The sequence below is a fragment of the Megalobrama amblycephala genome, linkage group LG20, assembly GCF_018812025.1.
Source record: "Megalobrama amblycephala isolate DHTTF-2021 linkage group LG20, ASM1881202v1, whole genome shotgun sequence".
In the NCBI taxonomy this organism is placed as follows: domain Eukaryota; kingdom Metazoa; phylum Chordata; class Actinopteri; order Cypriniformes; family Xenocyprididae; genus Megalobrama; species Megalobrama amblycephala.
In genome coordinates this window covers 26,525,116-26,542,471 of record NC_063063.1, presented here as the reverse complement: position 1 = coordinate 26,542,471, position 17,356 = coordinate 26,525,116, and the positions used below count along the sequence as shown (strand labels likewise).

The window sequence follows — 17,356 nt, the reverse complement described above, 5'->3', positions numbered from 1 at the left end:
GTTGCTTTCAAACATTCATTTGAAAATCTTATTCAATTTGGTCTCCAAACTAAAACCCATCATATGATAGGGCAGGCTAATCATAGTACTTTTGCAATAACTGAAACTGTAAAAGAACACTGGCAGACATATTAAACAAGAAACAAATATATAATGTATTAGTTAGATGATCTTAACCGTATTCACAGGACAAGAGTATTATTATAAACATAATTTTGGGAAGTAGTTTGTAGTTGTGATGTAGCCTAACTTTTCAAATGTATTAACACTAGTAGGCCAAAACGGTTTTGTACACATTTTTGTAGTTTCATCATTGTTTTTATGATTTACATTTTGTTGCAAAGCCAAAAATAGTCCGTAAGTAACATTTTCCCCATAGAGTTTGAAAACCTGCCCTGCTATAAGCTACATAAATGTACCTAAATAAAAGTTTTCACTCAAAGGTCTCAATTCAAATCAAAATGTTTTTTATTATATATCCATGTTTCTGTCCTCTAAGTTAGACAGAAGTCAAGCACCACCGTCAGTGTCTGCAACGCAGTGTTATTCATGCACCGAGTATTAAAATCAGTATGCAGTATGTATTAAAAACACTATGCAATAAACCAAACGGAAGCCACCATCAATTTCAAATGAGGACACGCTGTGCAAGCAATCTGTCCAAGTAGATGATTTTATCAAACAATATACTGAGAATGGCACTCAAGAATGGAGCAAAGAAAGAAATACAAAGAGTCACACAACATTTGTTACCATACAGGTTATTTACAGCTGGTCAACAGGTTAATTCAATGCATATGCATTTGCAACATGGGAGAAAATTGGCTCAGTGTGCTTTCTACACTTGTATAAAAAGGAAGGTCTGCGATTTTAAGTTCCAGGTAAAATGACCCGTCATTTGTGCTTGCTGGAAATGAGGTGAAAGTCTCTCAGGATGTTAGAAACATCATTTGTGGTACGAAGTGACAGTGTTTGGTCACTATAAACCCAAAGTGATCATGTTGTGCTTTAAAATGCCTCTACATGCATAAAACAAACACAAAAGCTAAGTCCCATCCCTGTTAATCATAGATACACACAGTGAAAAAGCAGTGAAAGGGAATGAAAACAAAGGCTTTAGAGGCACAAAACATGCTTCCATTCTTGGCACAAAAGACATTTAGAAAACAATAGACTTCACTTCAAAATAAGAAGATAAAACGCATTAGTATCTGTACAGTTAGCCATCATAAAATGTGATGACGTTCATGAAGTTCACACTGCACAGTAGCTAAAAAAAAAAAAAAAAAAAAAAAAAAAGTAAGACAACTTTTCATGAGCAACAATCGCTTGGAAAAGTACCTAGCAAACCTACTATGTTGATACTAGCAATGCTGTACACTATGTAGGACTAAATGTCCAATGGACAGAATATTAATACTTCAACCAGTGTCCACACTTATATGTACAGTCTTTAATGACGAATGGCTAACCTTTATAAGGTTTGGTACTGTACTCTGGTTAGAAAAAAGAAAAAAAAAATGTGGTCCCATATTATATTAGGTGCCTTTAACTTCTATGTACTTATATATATTTATGTGTGTAACAAGTACATGTAAGTTAATTAATATTATATTACTCAGTACTAAATTGTATAATTACACTGTAAATATTCTAAAAGAACACTGACTGTTAGGTACCATGTGCTTATTGTGTTCATATCGTATTGCAAAATACTTTTGCTGCTATTGAGGTGGGATACGGGTAAGTATAGGGAGAGGTTTTGTGGTATGGTTAAGTTTAAAGGTGGGGTAAGTCAAGGATCAACATTGTAATTATAGAGGTAATTACAGAAATTAACAACAGGTATTTAAATAAATAAATACACAATAAGTGCATTGCATCAAATGATTAATGTAAATGTTAGTACATAGTAGTTAAAGACGCAATATAAAGTGGGTCCAAAATAGTGTTTGTTACCCACACTGAACAGTTTCTGCACTTGAAAGGCAATAGGGAAGACCAACAGTCTATTTGACGTAAACATACAAATAAAACATTATTAGAGACAGGATATTTCAGATCCTCAGTAGTGAGGGAAAATATGCATCGCACCATCAGAATAATCGACAAACACACACATACATGCAAGCACCCATACGGACACACACAGAGTGCTCTTAAAATGATGTTCTCCTCTCAGACCGTGGTCCTGTAACACAAACAAAGATGCGCACACATGCTGGCGTGAGGGTTTTCCATGTGTCCATATTTCCAGAGTGTGAAGAATCACACCAGACAAAACGTGTGCATGACAGAAGAAAACGGATCAGTTCTACGCTCGGAAATCCTCCCCAAAGTGTCTGATCTGGTCTTCGGTCATGGAGAGGTAGGTGGCTCTCATGGTTGGAGAGTACTGAGGAGAACATCAACACAGGAGTCACAAACTGACACTATCTACATGGCTAATATTAAAGCAAACAATGACCTTTTTTTTTAAGAGTGAAATGAAAATGAACTACACTTTTTGTGTTCGTTGTGGACTACAAGTTTACTATGGTTGCTTGTTTCAGCCACAGAATGAAAACATAAAAAAGGTAATTGCGACTTCTCACAATTCTGACTTATTTTCCTTGAAATTGCGTTGTATAAACTTGCAATTACATATTATAAAGTCAGTGCAATTGCAAGAAATATGTCAGATTTTCTTTTATCAGAATTGCAAGCTTTTTTCTATGAATTGAAATTTTTAAAGGTGCCCTAGATTCAAAAATTGAATTTATCTTGGCATAGTTAAATAACAAGAGTTCAGTACATGGAAATGACATACAGTGAGTCTCAAACTCCATTGTTTCCTCCTTATATAAATCTCATTTGTTTAAAAGACCTCCGAAGAACAGTCGAATCTCAACATAACACCGACTGTTACGTAACAGTCGGGATCATTAATATGTACGCCCCCAATATTTGCATATGCCAGCTCATGTTCCCAACATTATGAAAGGGATTACACGTCTGGATCTGTGCACAGCTGAATCATCAGACTAGGTAAGCAAGCAAGAACAATAGCAGATGGAGCAATAATAACTGACATGATTCATGATAACATGATATTTTTAGTGTTATTTGTAAATTGTCTTTCTAAATGTTTCGTTAGCATTTTGCTAATGTACTGTTAAATGTGGTTAAAGTTACCATCGTTTCTTATTGTATTCACGGAGACAAGAGCGTTCGCATTTTCATTTTTAAACACTTGCAGTCTGTATAATGCACAAACACAACTTCATTCTTTATAAATCTCTTCAACAGTGTAGCATTAGCCGTTAGCCACGGAAGCACTATCAAACTCATTCATAACCATATGTAAACATCCAAATAAATACTATACTTACGCGATTAGACATGTTGCATGACGAACACTTTGTAAAGATCCATTTTGAGGGTTATATTAGCTGTTTGAACTTTTTTTATGTTGTTTAAGGCAAGCGCGAGCTCTTGGGGCATGGAGCACGAGATTTAAAGGGCTACACACCCTGAATCGGCTCATTTATAATGATGCCCCAAAATAGGCAGTTCAAAAAATGAATTAAAAACCCATATGGGGTATTTTGAGCTGAAACTTCACAGACACATTCAGGGGACACTTTAGACTTATATTACATCTTTTAAAAAAAAGTTCTAGGGCACCTTTAAAGTCAGAATTGCGATGTAAAAACTCAAAATTGCAAGAAAAACGTCAGTTTTTGTTCTCAGAACTGTGAATGAAACGTTGGACTTTATAACTTGGAATTGCAAGTATATATCTCTCAATTCGGAGGAAAAAAGTCAGAAGTGCAATCTGACTTTTTTCCCCCTCACAATTACAAGTTTATATATCCAGTAATTCGCCTATAACTCACAATTGTCTTTACAGCCTCTCTCAATTCTGAGAAAAAAGTCAGAATTGCGAGATATAACTTTGCCATTCTGACTTTTTCTCTCACAATTGCGAGTTTTTACCCTGCAATTCGACTTTATAACTCACAATTGGGAGATTACTGGGCCCTGTTTCTACTTGGTATTAAGATGCGTTTTGGTCAATCGGATCACAAGTAGACGAGGGAGACACATTCCCGTTTACTCCTGGTGCTCTAATCTGTCTCTTTTGTCCACTTTCGATCACTTCTGTCCTGATTTCTTTGATGGGAGGGTCTGTGGACGGGTAAATGTATGGGTTTTTTCAGAACTTTCGATCTAATGGACGAAATAAGTTCACGCTATTCACATATAAACACGACCGGAGACGACGAAAAAAAAGCTTTAATTTCTGCACTAATATCTGTAAAAATCGGGAATGGTGAGAGAACATTGTGCTTGGTATGTTTTCGTTTTCAAACTAAACTTTGGTCTTCAGTCGACAAAATTTTAATACCGCGTCCCTAGCGTGCTTTCCATAATGTTTACGCATTAGGTCAGTAGGTGGAGAGTAGGCGATCTTTTGTGGTGGTTCAAACACATTCAACGTGTTTACACTAAGAAAGCAATCTGGTCAAATGCGTTTTAGACTACCTCTGGAAGTGGTCGAAAATGGAAAGCTCCAAACGTTTAGAACCCGTTTACACTAATATTTAGCGTGGTCCACTTGTGATCAGATCGACCAAACTCATCTTAATATCAGGTGTAAACAGGGCCTTTATGTCACAATACTGAGAAACTCGCAATTGCGAGAAAAAAAAGTCTGAGATAAAAATTCGCAATTACCCTTTTTATTTCATAATCTCTGGAAGAAACAAGCTTCCATAGATTACCGATTATGCCAAGGCAGTTTTTTTTTTTTTTTTTTATCTAGTTAATATCTAAAAGACTGTAATTTTGTCATCATTTACTCACCCTCATGTCACTCTAAATCTGTATAAAGTTATTAGCTGACAAAAGGGTTTTTAAGGCATGCTAGTGACCAGACAACACTACAATTAAACATAGAATTAACTAAATAAATGCTCTTGCAAATACATTCTGACCTCCTAGCAATAGGGGGCGTGCTCTACATAACTCATCTGTGTCTAACATACAACATGTGTAGGTGTGTCTATGAGGATCCATGCCAGGAGTGAAAAAGGGAAAAATCACCCAAACAAAATGTATTATAAAAACAAGGGATGAAATAACAGAAAAATTGGGGGGAAGTTCAGATAACAAAGGGACTGAGACAATAATACTGCAATCATACAGCAACTTACGCGGTTTATATATGGCTGAGAGTAAAGCTCCAAAAAGAATGTTTTTTTTTTTTTTTTTTGGTTAAAATAAGGAAGAAAAAATAAGAACAGAAACATACAAACAGAGAAACATACAAACAAACAAAGAAAAAACGTAAAAGAAGCTATTAGCAGAAGACAGTACAAAGCCACTAAAGAACAAATAGATTAAGATTAGAAATAATAATGATAAGAGTTTAAAGTCAACATGAAATCAAACTTTAGCCCATTTACTCTCACTTAATATGCTTGTGGGCTGCTTAATAGTTTTGTGGAAACAGTGATACCTTTTTTCAGGATTCTTTGATGAGTAGCAAACAAAAGAACAGCATGTATTTGTTTATTTGTTTGTTTATTTGTCATTTATTTACAGCATAACCTACTGAATAAAAGTATTCATTTCTTAAAAATACGTACCCACCCAAAACTTTTGAACAGTAGTGTACAGATGGTCAATTTTGGTTTCATGTTGACTTTAAAATATTGCGTCGTTGTTTTGAAAAAAGTTTAAATCTTTGGTGTAAATTATTGTCACTGTGTAAACATGATGTATGTGTGGTCATGAGAAGGACTGGGCCGCTGGAGCCCAACGCACCGAAGGAGGAGGAGATCCCCTCCCGATCAGAGGCACGTTCTCATAGCGCGGGTTTCCACCAAACAGCGCAGACTGGTTCCTGACAAAACAAGACAATGATGAATAAAAGGAGAAAGTGATGGGGATTGTTCAAGACAGACTGAGAAAAGAGAAAGGAAATAAGTATTTTAGAAGTAATACAGTGAACTTCATCTAATATTCTTTTAAGAAAAGAAAATCAATCAGCAGCTCCCCTTTATTAGACCCAAAAGTTATTGAATTAAGCTGTCACACAATATTCAGACGCATCCATCTGAAAACAGGAAATCGGAGAATATGAAAAAGAATAAATCAAGTTTAAAGGGCGACTCTTACATATATTCTGACAGGGGTGCGTTGGACACGGCCTGTGTCGGAGGGTGCAGGCTGGTCTGGCTGCCCATGCTGCTACTGTAGCTGCAGAAGCTGTGCATGTTGCCCTGGTGCGGATGGTGGGACGTTATTCGCCGGCTCTGAGGGTTAAATGGGTCCCCGTCATCGATGTCATCGTAATCTCTATCTCTGTGGATAGGGAAAGAGAAGCATTGTATGCTATAGTATACACTACCCTTTAAACATTTGGGGCCGGGAAGATTTTTAACTCTTTCTCCAACATTGACAGAATTTTCCATCATTTATGAGACAGCGTTTCCCCGCCATCGACGGAATTTTCCGGCTTTCCATGTTATACAGTAGGGGGGCGCTTTTACGCATCTTCTGAAAGAGTACAGAACCTCCAGATCAAAACACAGGCAAAAAAGGAGCAGAAACAAGTTTATGCACAAAAAAAAAAAATTGTTGCTTTTTTTAATGAAACATACCCACATTCAAGAGTTGAGAATGCATGAAGCTAGAATAATGCACGTTTTTGTTTGTTTGTATTGTTTAAAAACAGAGGCTATGTTCTTTCTTTTGATATATTGCATGTTCAAATATTCCTACAACAAAATATTCTGGGGGCCATTAACTTTTTGTGAAAATTATAAAAAACCCTGGTGGTGGCTGGCAACTTTTTTTCTTCTTTTTTTATAAACGCTGGCAGGGAAAGAGTTAAATGTTTTTCAAAGAAGTCTCTTATGCTCACCAAGGCTGTATTTATTTAATCAAAAATACAATAATATTTTGAAACATAAATCACAATTTAAATAAACTATTTAATTTTAACATTTCTTTTTTTTTTTCAAAATTTTCAGCATCATTACTCCAGTCATCAGTGTCACATGATCTTTTACAAATTTCTGCTCAAGAAACATTTCTTCTTATTATCAATACTGATAACAGCTGTGCTGCTGCTTAATATATTTGTGGAAACAGTGATTTTTTTTTTCAGGATTCTTTGATGAATAGAAAGTGAAAAAGAACAGCATTTATTTGAAATATAAATCTTTTGTATCATTATAAATGTCACTTTTGATCAATTTATTCCTGCTTCTGGAGATCTTTCTTTATGCAACGGCTCTTAACAGACCTGTCTGTAACTTTCAGTTGACTCCCAAAGAACTTAATTAGCTAGTTTATGTATGTTTGATTAGAGTTCAGGGCACTATAGTCAATGTGTGTGAATGTGCGTAATGTATTCTGTGTGTGTGTACTGTACCTGTTGGCGATCTGTCGCCACGCTCTCGGGATGGCGCACAGCATGACTGAGAAGGCACAGGCCGCCAGCAGAGAGAACAGACAGAGATACAGTAACCCCTCCACACCATCATAACACACACCCATCAGCGCGTCCAGGTAGTCCTGCAAACACACACATGCCGCAAGAGATTTAGATGCACTTTACTAATTGCGGAAATCTCACTAATCGTGCAGTATCATATTAGACAGAAGCAGGTGGAATGTGTATGAGTGCTCGCTCGCTACCTTATTGAGTCCTCGGCAGTCTAGAAGAGCAGTGAGCTGATGTAAACCGGCCTCTGAATTATTCAATAGATGCTGAATACTCAATAAATCCCTCTGAAAAGAACCACACACAATATATATATATATATATATATATATATATATATATATATATATATATATATATATATATATATATATATATATATATATATATATATATATATATATATATACATATACACACATGAGAGAGTGAGAGCAATAACACCAAATTTAACACACCTGCTCCTCATTCACACCTGAGACCTTGTAACACTAACGAGTCACATGATACCGGGGAGAGAAAATGGCTAACTGGGCCCAATTTGGACATTTTCACTTAGGGGTGTACTCACTTTTGTGGCCAGCGGTTTAGACAATAATGGCTGTGTGTTCAGTTATTTTGAGGGGACAGCAAAATTGCGTAATACAGTAAAAACTACAAAGTAAAACAATATACGTGCTTAACTATCATGAAAATAACATTTATTTATTTAGCATGAAATATCATATGTATCTATAGTAAATATAAAAAACATTGTCCAAGATTTTTTTTGCTATACTGCATTTAAATAATTAAAATGAAGACTTATCACATTTTAACTATAATATATAAAAAACAATGTAATACTGTAAAAAGTAGAACATAAAACAACATATGTGCTTAACTGTCATGGAAATAATCCTATTCATTATCTATTCATTTATTTAGTTTTTCATTTATTTTGATTGAATTAATTGTAGACTATGCAATGTATGCATTGCAAGTCATTTTGGGTAAAACTGCCAAATGCATAAATGTAAATAAATACCACAGATTCTACTGAGACCGTATCTCATATGCTTCTCGTAACTATATGCTTACTGTCCTCATGCACACTCACCTCAGCTGTGGGGAACAGAGGCACTGCAAATTGCAGGAGACCCTGTATCTGGATCTGCATGGTGGTCAGCGATCTCTGGAAGACAGTCAGCGACTGCAAAACAAACTAATTCAGGATCAGTTTGTTTTGTTTAAGGGCAAACAAACTCAACATTAACAGTTCACACATCACAGGTTTGGTTCTAATGTGCAGTTCCTCTTCCTACCAGCAGAGAGAGAAACTGCACCATCCACAGATAAACAGAGCTGGATATCACTACTGTCAGCTCTCAAATCTATATAAATGACCACAATAAAAAAAAAAAAAAATAAATAATAATATGCTTAGGTCAAATAAAAAAAATAAAAAAATTAAAGTAAATAAAGCATTGTGTCTGAGGATGATGATTTCATTAGTATATTCTAGGGATGCTAATTTTTGAATTACAATAATGAGATTTTTCTGTGATGAAAATAATGCATGGAAAAATGCAAAATTTTCTGATGAAATATGACCCAGGCTTTTGTTCACAAGATTCACCAGCAGGTGGAACATCAGATAAACACATCTAAAACCTGATTAAATTAATCCACTTTCTTTTTTTTTTTTTACAATTTCCACCCTCTTCTCTTGATGTGAGAGTGAATTAATTCACTGCGAAAACAGAGACCACACATGAAAAGAAGAACTATTCAACTAAAAAAAAAAAAAAAAAAAGTGACAGACACTGTGCAAGTCTAAATATACACCAATTGGAAATTAAACAAAGATGAGACCAAGAACAGAGCATAAAGAGAAGGGAATATGATTAAAAAAGACCAGATATTAATCTCATTACAAAAACATTTTCATACATTAAGTGCTGATGATGCTCTACAGACTGATATTCCTGTGTCTACATAAATGTCATGCAACTGAGCTCTTGTTATGAACATCTTTGCTTCCCTTTCCCTGTGACAACTCTATTGATCCGAGAGAGATGTCTACAGTTACTCTCTTATAGTAAGTCAAGCTGAACTGCAGCAAGCTGAGATGTAGGACACTGGCCTTTTACTGCCTGACCTAAAAACCCTGAGACGCTGAGAGACAGGAGAAGAGAGGGAGAAAGACACAGAGTCAGGGAAAGGGTAAAGTATAAGAAGAAGGAGATCGATAAGTCAGTTGCAGTTTGGAATCGAGAACTGATTCCTCCTGGCCGTTTCAAAACCTAAATACTGTAGAGAGCACTTTAAGGCATCATAGTTACACTTCCAATGAGAATACTGTTACAAAATGTAACAAGGGCAAATTTTAAAAAGAATCTATCCAAGATGGTGGATAAAGCATAAGAAATGATTATTACAAAATGTAATTATAATTCATTCAATATAGAAAGGTATTGATAAAAATAGTTTAATCTAATTAAATTTGTATTATTTTACCAAACACTTGTGTGTGCAATGTATTTTTAAGCCTTTTTCCAAAGTTGGTCACTCATGAGGTTTCATTTAATTTCCTATTGCCATGAAAAAATAAATTATGATTTGTAAAGTTGCAGTCTGAAATGAATGTGATGAGAAAGAATAATACAAAAGATGTTAAATGCATGTCTTTCTCTGACTCGCTCACTGACTGACTCACTGACTGACTGACTGACTGACTCACTGACTGACTGACTGACTGACTGATTCACTGACTGACTGACTCACTCACTGACTGACTGACTGACTGACTGACTGACTGACTGACTCACTGATTCACTGACTGAGTCACTGACTGACTGACGACTGACTCACTCGCTCATTGACTGACTGATTCACTGACTGACTGACTCACTGACTGACTGACCGACTGACTCACTCACTGACTGACTGACTGACTGATTCACTCAATGACTGACTGATTCACTGACTGACTGACTCACTGACCGACCGACCGACTCACTCACTCACTGACTGACTGAGTGAGTGAGTGACTGACTGACTCACTGACTGATTGACTGACTGACTCACCGACTGACTGACCGACTGACCGACCCACTGACTGACCGACTCACTGACCGACCGACTCACTCACTGACTGACTGACTGACTGACTGACCGACTCACTGACTGACTCACTCACTGACCGACCGACCGACCGACCGATCGACCGACCCACTCACTCACTCACTGACTCACCGACTGACTGACCGACTGACCGACTGACTGACTGACTGACTGACTGACTCACTCACTCACTGACTGACTGACTGACTGACTCACTCACTGACTGACTGACTGACTGACTGACTGATTCACTGACTGAGTCACTGACTGACTGACGACTGACTCACTCGCTCATTGACTGACTGATTCACTGACCGACTGACTCACTCACTGACTGACTCACTGACTGACTCACTGAGTGACGACTGACTGATTCACTCACTGACTGACTGACTGAGTGACTGATGACTCACTCTGATTGACTGATGACTGACTGACTCACTGACCGACTCACTGACTGACTGACTCACTGACTCACTGACGACCGACCGACTCACTCACTCACTGACTGACTGACTGAGTGAGTGACTGACTGACTCACTGACTGATTGACTGACTGACTCACCGACTGACTGACCGACTGACCGACCCACTGACTGACCGACTCACTGACCGACCGACTCACTCACTGACTGACTGAACGACCGACTGACTCACTGACCGACTCAATGACTCACTGACTTGCTGACTCGTTGACTGACTGACTCACTCGCTCGCTGACTCACTCGCTGACTCGTTGACTGACCGACTGACTGACTCACTCACTCACTCACTGACCAACTGACTCACTGACCGACCGACTCACTGACTGACCAACTGACTCACTGACCAACTAACTCACTGAACGACCGACTGACTCACTGACCGACTCACTGACTGACTCACTGGCTTACTGACTCGTTGACTGACTGACTCACTCGCTCGCTGACTCACTCGCTGACTCGTTGACTGACCGACTCACTCACTCACTCACTGACTGACCGACTGACTGACTGACTCACTCACTGACCAACTGACTCACTGACCGACCGACCGACTCACTGACTGACTGACTCAATGACTGACCGACCGACTCACTCACAGACCGACCAACTGACTCACTGACCAACTAACTCACTGAACGACCGACTGACTCACTGACCGACTCAATGACTCACTGACTGACTCACTGGCTTGCTGACTCGTTGACTGACCTGACTCACTCGCTCGCTGACTCACTCGCTGACTCGTTGACTGACTGACTCACTAACTCACTAATATATGGTTCTTTGATTTAAAAAATCTTGCTTTCTCCAAAGTACTAAAAGATTTGTTAGGAAATTTATATTGATCAGTAAAATGAGAATCAAAATAGCATCAATAGATTCCTTATGATTCACATCCCTACAGGTGATCATTTTTGGTGAGGAATTAAAGAACATAAAAAGTGCAATTAACCATAGTACCTGCTGAAACGGGTTGGGGAGAGTCTGGCTGCAGTACAGGTAATAATGCACAATATCTAGAAAAGAAGAGGAGAAAAGAAAGTGCATTATGAACACCATGACATCCAGACCAAAAGAAATGAAAAAAAAAAAAAATCTCTTTAAAATCTTTTTTTCTTCTTCTGGTTATCATTATGATTAAATGCACCTTCTGATCCATGACATCCACTATACAAGACAGATGTCTAGAAGCCATTTTTAACCATTCAGGCTGTGGCGTTAAATTCATTTTGAGATGAAATATTCCTTTAAATCTTGCTAGCTATGAAAAAGCAGCCTCTGAGGAATGATTTTTTTCCTCTGGGATGCTCCGTCCTCAAGCACCTGAGGGAGCTTCTGGCTGTCTGGTAGTGCAGGAACATATTATGGCTGAGAACAGGATTAAAGTTACATAATCACAGGAATGGCCATTTTACAGATGTATTCAGTCATAGTGATTATGGAGCAGGATAAAAGGTCTATTAGATTAACCCTTTAAACTATTCAAGCACTTGACTTAAAAATGCCATTTCATGCAAATTTGGTTCACTGAAGAACCATAATCCCCATTCATAAAATGAGATTAAATGAACCGGCCATGACTCTGTGTGTGTGTGTGTGTGTGTGTGTGTGTGTGTGTGTTCATGTCTGTTTTTCTTCAAACAAACATACATTCAAAATAAGAGATACACTTACCTGAGCTGATTATGTCTTTTGTTTGGTTCATCAGAAATTTGTCTGGCGCAACACAGAAGTCACTTGTACCCTAGACCGCAAAACACACATATAAAATAAAAAAGGTGTATGTATGTGTATATATATATATACACACATATACATACATACATACATACACACACACACACACACAAGTCCTGTGATGGTGGAAAAAATCTTATTGACCCCAAACTTCTGAATGGTAGTGTATATATACATTCAATAAATATACTGTTAAAAAATGCTTGTATAATTGTATTTCAGCTAAACACTCCTGTTACTGTAGGATGTTTGGTGCAATAGGTGAAGGGACATAAATTGACATAGACAGGAAGTACACACAGGTGCAAACACACACTCATATATTGCAGACTTGTAGAATAAACTCAGAGGTCTAAATAAACAGCTATCTGTCAGACAGGAAGGAATGTACGACATGAGTCACATCACACAGACTTCACACATTCTGTATAGGCAACAGTAAGTGTTGCAGTGCGGATACTGTACAACGCTATAATGTCTATCTAAGGAAAAAACAGTCATGCAGAAACACAACATGCACTCTCTGTCTGCACATAAACATCCTCAGGCGGTGAAAGGAACATATATTTCTGTCCACAATACATTTGCATTCAGCGATGACATAATTGTTCCATTCTGCCAGTAGCGGTTTCTCTGACAAGGCAAGAAAAGACAAAAATAAAATCATAAATAAATAAATACAAAAAAAAAAAAAAAATATATTAAATACATAAATAAAATAAAATAAAATAAAATAAAATAATGAAATAAAATAAAATAAAATAATAAAATAGTGGTAACAGTAACAACTAACCTAGGCCTTTATCACATGGCGACTCATTAGGAGCCTTTTTTCTGCAGTAATACATGTCTATCAACTTTAAAACATTCCCCTCATCCTGTCTCAAAGCAAGGAAGTTTAGAGTCAAGTCCACATCCTGTTGAACTCCTGAGGCTCAATACCTTGTGTTATGCATTAATTCATTAGCCGTGAAGACAGGATCAAAGCCCTGTGTGTCTGTGTCTAACGCCTGCAGAAAAGATGAGTTCATTATAGCGTACTGAGCGTGTCCACTGATGCTGAAGAGGTGGTACATCTACATTTCTCTCTTAATGAGCTGATAGGGGAAATATTTGCAACCTGGAAGTATGAACTAAATTAGTCACACACAGAGAAACATAAATCGGTATACCTGTAAACAGAACGTGGTGTGCCAATGAGTGTGTATTTCAGTGTTTTCTACAATGTTTCTAACATAACATTATTAATAATTTTTTTTTTTTAATATATAGCACATAATTCGGTAATGAGTCAAATTTTAGTTAAAGCAGACTATACTAGTAATATTAGTTTGCTTTTGAACACAGCCGGTGAAAACAGCACAATGGAAAGTTTCCATTCTTTGTTATTTCTGAGTCCCACTCTCTCTTTCTCATCATATTCAATTCAGGCTGCAAACTCACACACACATATATATTGTAACCCGGGTTGTGAGTTTGCAGCATATATATTGCTCTGGACTGTGTACATTCATCAGTGGGAGAACATCTGTGCAGGAAACACTTGTGTATTAGGAAATAGATTGGCAAGTATAACACAAGAACAGTACTTTCTCGCACAGAGAAATCTCTCTTTCCACACACACACACGCACGCACGCACACACGCACGCACACACGAGCGCTACAAGTTCTGCTGACAGACTATTGATTTTTCCATACTGTTTGTTTTCTTTGTGGATATAATTGGTTTGTGGGCAGCTGTTTAAATGCATTCATAACCTGCCAGTTAGAGTTAGAGTAGGAGAATAACTGGGTGAGTGAGTGAGAGAAATTGTTTGAAAGAGAAAATAGAGAGGATATAAGAGTTCTGCGCCTAAAATAGGAGCCTTAAGGTACAAACCCAATTCCAAAAAAGTTGGGACACTGCACAAATTGTGAATAAAAACAGAATGCAATGATGTGGAAGTTTCAAATTTCAATATTTTATTCAGAATACAACATAGATGACATATCAAATGTTTAAACTGAGAAAAATAAGTTGATTTCAAATTTCATGTCATCAACACATCTCAAAAAAGTTGGGACAAGGCCATGTTTACCACTGTGTGGCATCCCCTCTTCTTTTTATAACAGTCTGCAAACGTCTGGGGACTGAGGAGACAAGTTGCTCAAGTTTAGGAATAGGAATGTTGTCCCATTCTTGTCTAATACAGGCTTCTAGTTGCCTCAACTGTCTTAGGTCTTCTTTGTCGCATCTTCCTCTTTATGATGAGCCAAATGTTTTCTATGGGTGAAAGATCTGGACTGCAGGCTGGCCATTTCAGTACCCAGATCCTTCTTCTATGCAGCCATGATGTTGTAATTGATGCAATATGTGGTCTGGCATTGTCATGTTGGAAAATGCAAGGTCTTCCCTGAAAGAGACGACGTCTGGATGGGAGCATATGTTGTTCTAGAACTTGGATATACCTTTCAGCATTGATGGTGCCTTTCCAGATGTGTAAGCTGCCCATGCCACACGCACTCATGCAACCCCATACCATCAGAGATGCAGGCTTCTGAACTGAGCGCTGATAACAACTTGGGTTGTCCTTGTCCTCTTTAGTCTGGATGACATGGCGTCCCAGTTTTCCAAAAAGAACTTCAAATTTTTATTCGTCTGACCACAGAACAGTTTTCCACTTTGCCACAGTCCATTTTAAATGAGCCTTGGCCCAGAGAAAACACCTGCGCTTCTGGATCATGTTTAGATATGGCTTCTTTTTTGACCTATAGAGTTTTAGCCTGCAACGGCGAATGGCACGGTGGATTGTGTTCACCGACAATGTTTTCTGGAAGTATTCCTGAGCCCATGTTGTGATTTCCATTACAGTAGCATTCCTGTATGTGATGCAGTGCCATCTAAGGGCCCGAAGATCACGGGCATCCAGTATGGTTTTCCGGCCTTGGCCCTTATGCACAGAGATTGTTCCAGATTCTCTGAATCTTTGGATGATATTATGCACTGTAGATGATGATAACTTCAAACTCTTTGCAATTTTTCTCTGAGAAACTCCTTTCTGATATTGCTCCACTATTTTTCGCCGCAGCATTGGGGGAATTGGTGATCCTCTGCCCATCTTGACTTCTGAGAGACACTGCCACTCTGAGAGGCTCTTTTTATACCCAATCATGTTGCAAATTGACCTAATAAGTTGCAAATTGGTTCTCCAGCTGTTCCTTATATGTACATTTAACTTTTCTGGCCTCTTATTGCTACCTGTCCCAACTTTTTTGGAATGTGTAGCTCTCATGAAATCCAAAATGAGCCAATATTTGGCATGACATTTCAAAATATCTCACTTTCAACATTTGATATGTTTATGAGATTTGTAAATTATTGCAATCCTTTTTTATTCACAATTTGTACAGTGTCCCAACGTTTTTGGAATCGGGTTTTTAAAAAAAAAAAAAAAAAAAAACATGAACAGCTCATCCACACAGCCAGATTTAATGCAAATCATTTGATTTGATATGAACTAATTTGATTGCAATGCACTAAACTCATCTAAGATATCGACAAAATGTTGTTTTGGAAGTAATGTCTGATTCAAACAAAGTCACTAGGTGTTTTTAACTGAAGGTGGGCCTCCATTCTTACTTAATACGCATGCCGTCATATTAAGCAACGCAAAAAGAGATTTGGACAATGCTTTTGAGAGCTCAGCTTTTAAAGTTTGACAAATTGTATATATAATTTTATTTCTTTTCATATCCAAAAGGACAAACCAGCAGATTCCTCTCCCAGGGTCTTACTGAGACCCAACTATTAGTGTATGAATATGAAGAAAAGGTTACAAGATTTGGTTTTACTAAACTAGAAAAGATCAGAGACCACATGTGAATTCGTAAAATAAGAGAAATCCAACAGTGGTTTTACATTCCTTGCACTTCCTTTTATTTCCCCCTCCTTTACTGATGTGGTTTAAAGAAATCCACCACATTTCACTCTTTTCCCAATAAACACATAAACCGCAGTGATTTTGATAGCACACACACCCACATCAAACGCAATAAATTGGAAGTTTATCACCTCCTTCAGGCAAGCAGACAGCAGTTGACTAGTATTTGTCATGCTTTGCCACATAAACAAGCTTTTGATAGCGATGGACTCACTGTGACCCGCCTCAAGTGCATATCAAAACCAAATAACATCACATACACACTACGATATGTAAACACATGCAGTGTTTTGGATGGAAATGGTGATAATGTGTTTGTCTTGAATTCTCCATATCTCAGATAATGGTCTGAACAGATTCATCGACAGGCTTGTTGGCTGATACTCACCACAGCAGTGGCCACATCAGCTCCGAGAGACGCCCAACTCAGTATCAAAGTCAGAACCCCGAACACCATCATCCTGCACACACACACCATAAACAATAGAGTATAATAAACAATTATGGTACTGTGCTGGGGCGCCACTTGACGCCAATGTAAAATCCAGTTGAGAAACCAGTTAAGAACTAAAGTATGACAATATAGGTGTTTAATGCACTTAACATAAA

At 37.7% G+C, this 17,356-nt stretch overlaps 1 protein-coding gene across 5 annotated transcripts in view; it reads right to left on the bottom strand.

Moving 5' to 3' along the window:
• Positions 1-446: 446 nt before the first annotated feature.
• The window catches only part of ttyh2 (tweety family member 2), a 69,771-nt gene continuing 52,861 nt past the window's right edge, over positions 447-17,356 (bottom strand). Inside the window, exons 6-15 of one of the 5 annotated variants that reach the window (XM_048169906.1) lie at positions 17,136-17,208; positions 12,763-12,832; positions 12,049-12,104; positions 8,598-8,702; positions 7,693-7,785; positions 7,427-7,569; positions 6,166-6,351; positions 5,812-5,890; positions 5,199-5,225; positions 447-2,395 (exon numbers count right to left, since the gene is read on the bottom strand). In XM_048169906.1, the coding sequence (XP_048025863.1) occupies positions 2,315-2,395; positions 5,199-5,225; positions 5,812-5,890; positions 6,166-6,351; positions 7,427-7,569; positions 7,693-7,785; positions 8,598-8,702; positions 12,049-12,104; positions 12,763-12,832; positions 17,136-17,208 (913 nt within the window). In that variant the 3' untranslated portion in view covers positions 447-2,314. The remainder of the gene's footprint in view (positions 2,396-5,198; positions 5,226-5,811; positions 5,891-6,165; positions 6,352-7,426; positions 7,570-7,692; positions 7,786-8,597; positions 8,703-12,048; positions 12,105-12,762; positions 12,833-17,135; positions 17,209-17,356) is intronic. The other 4 variants (XM_048169908.1, XM_048169907.1, XM_048169909.1 and 1 more) reach the window with 4 other exon arrangements.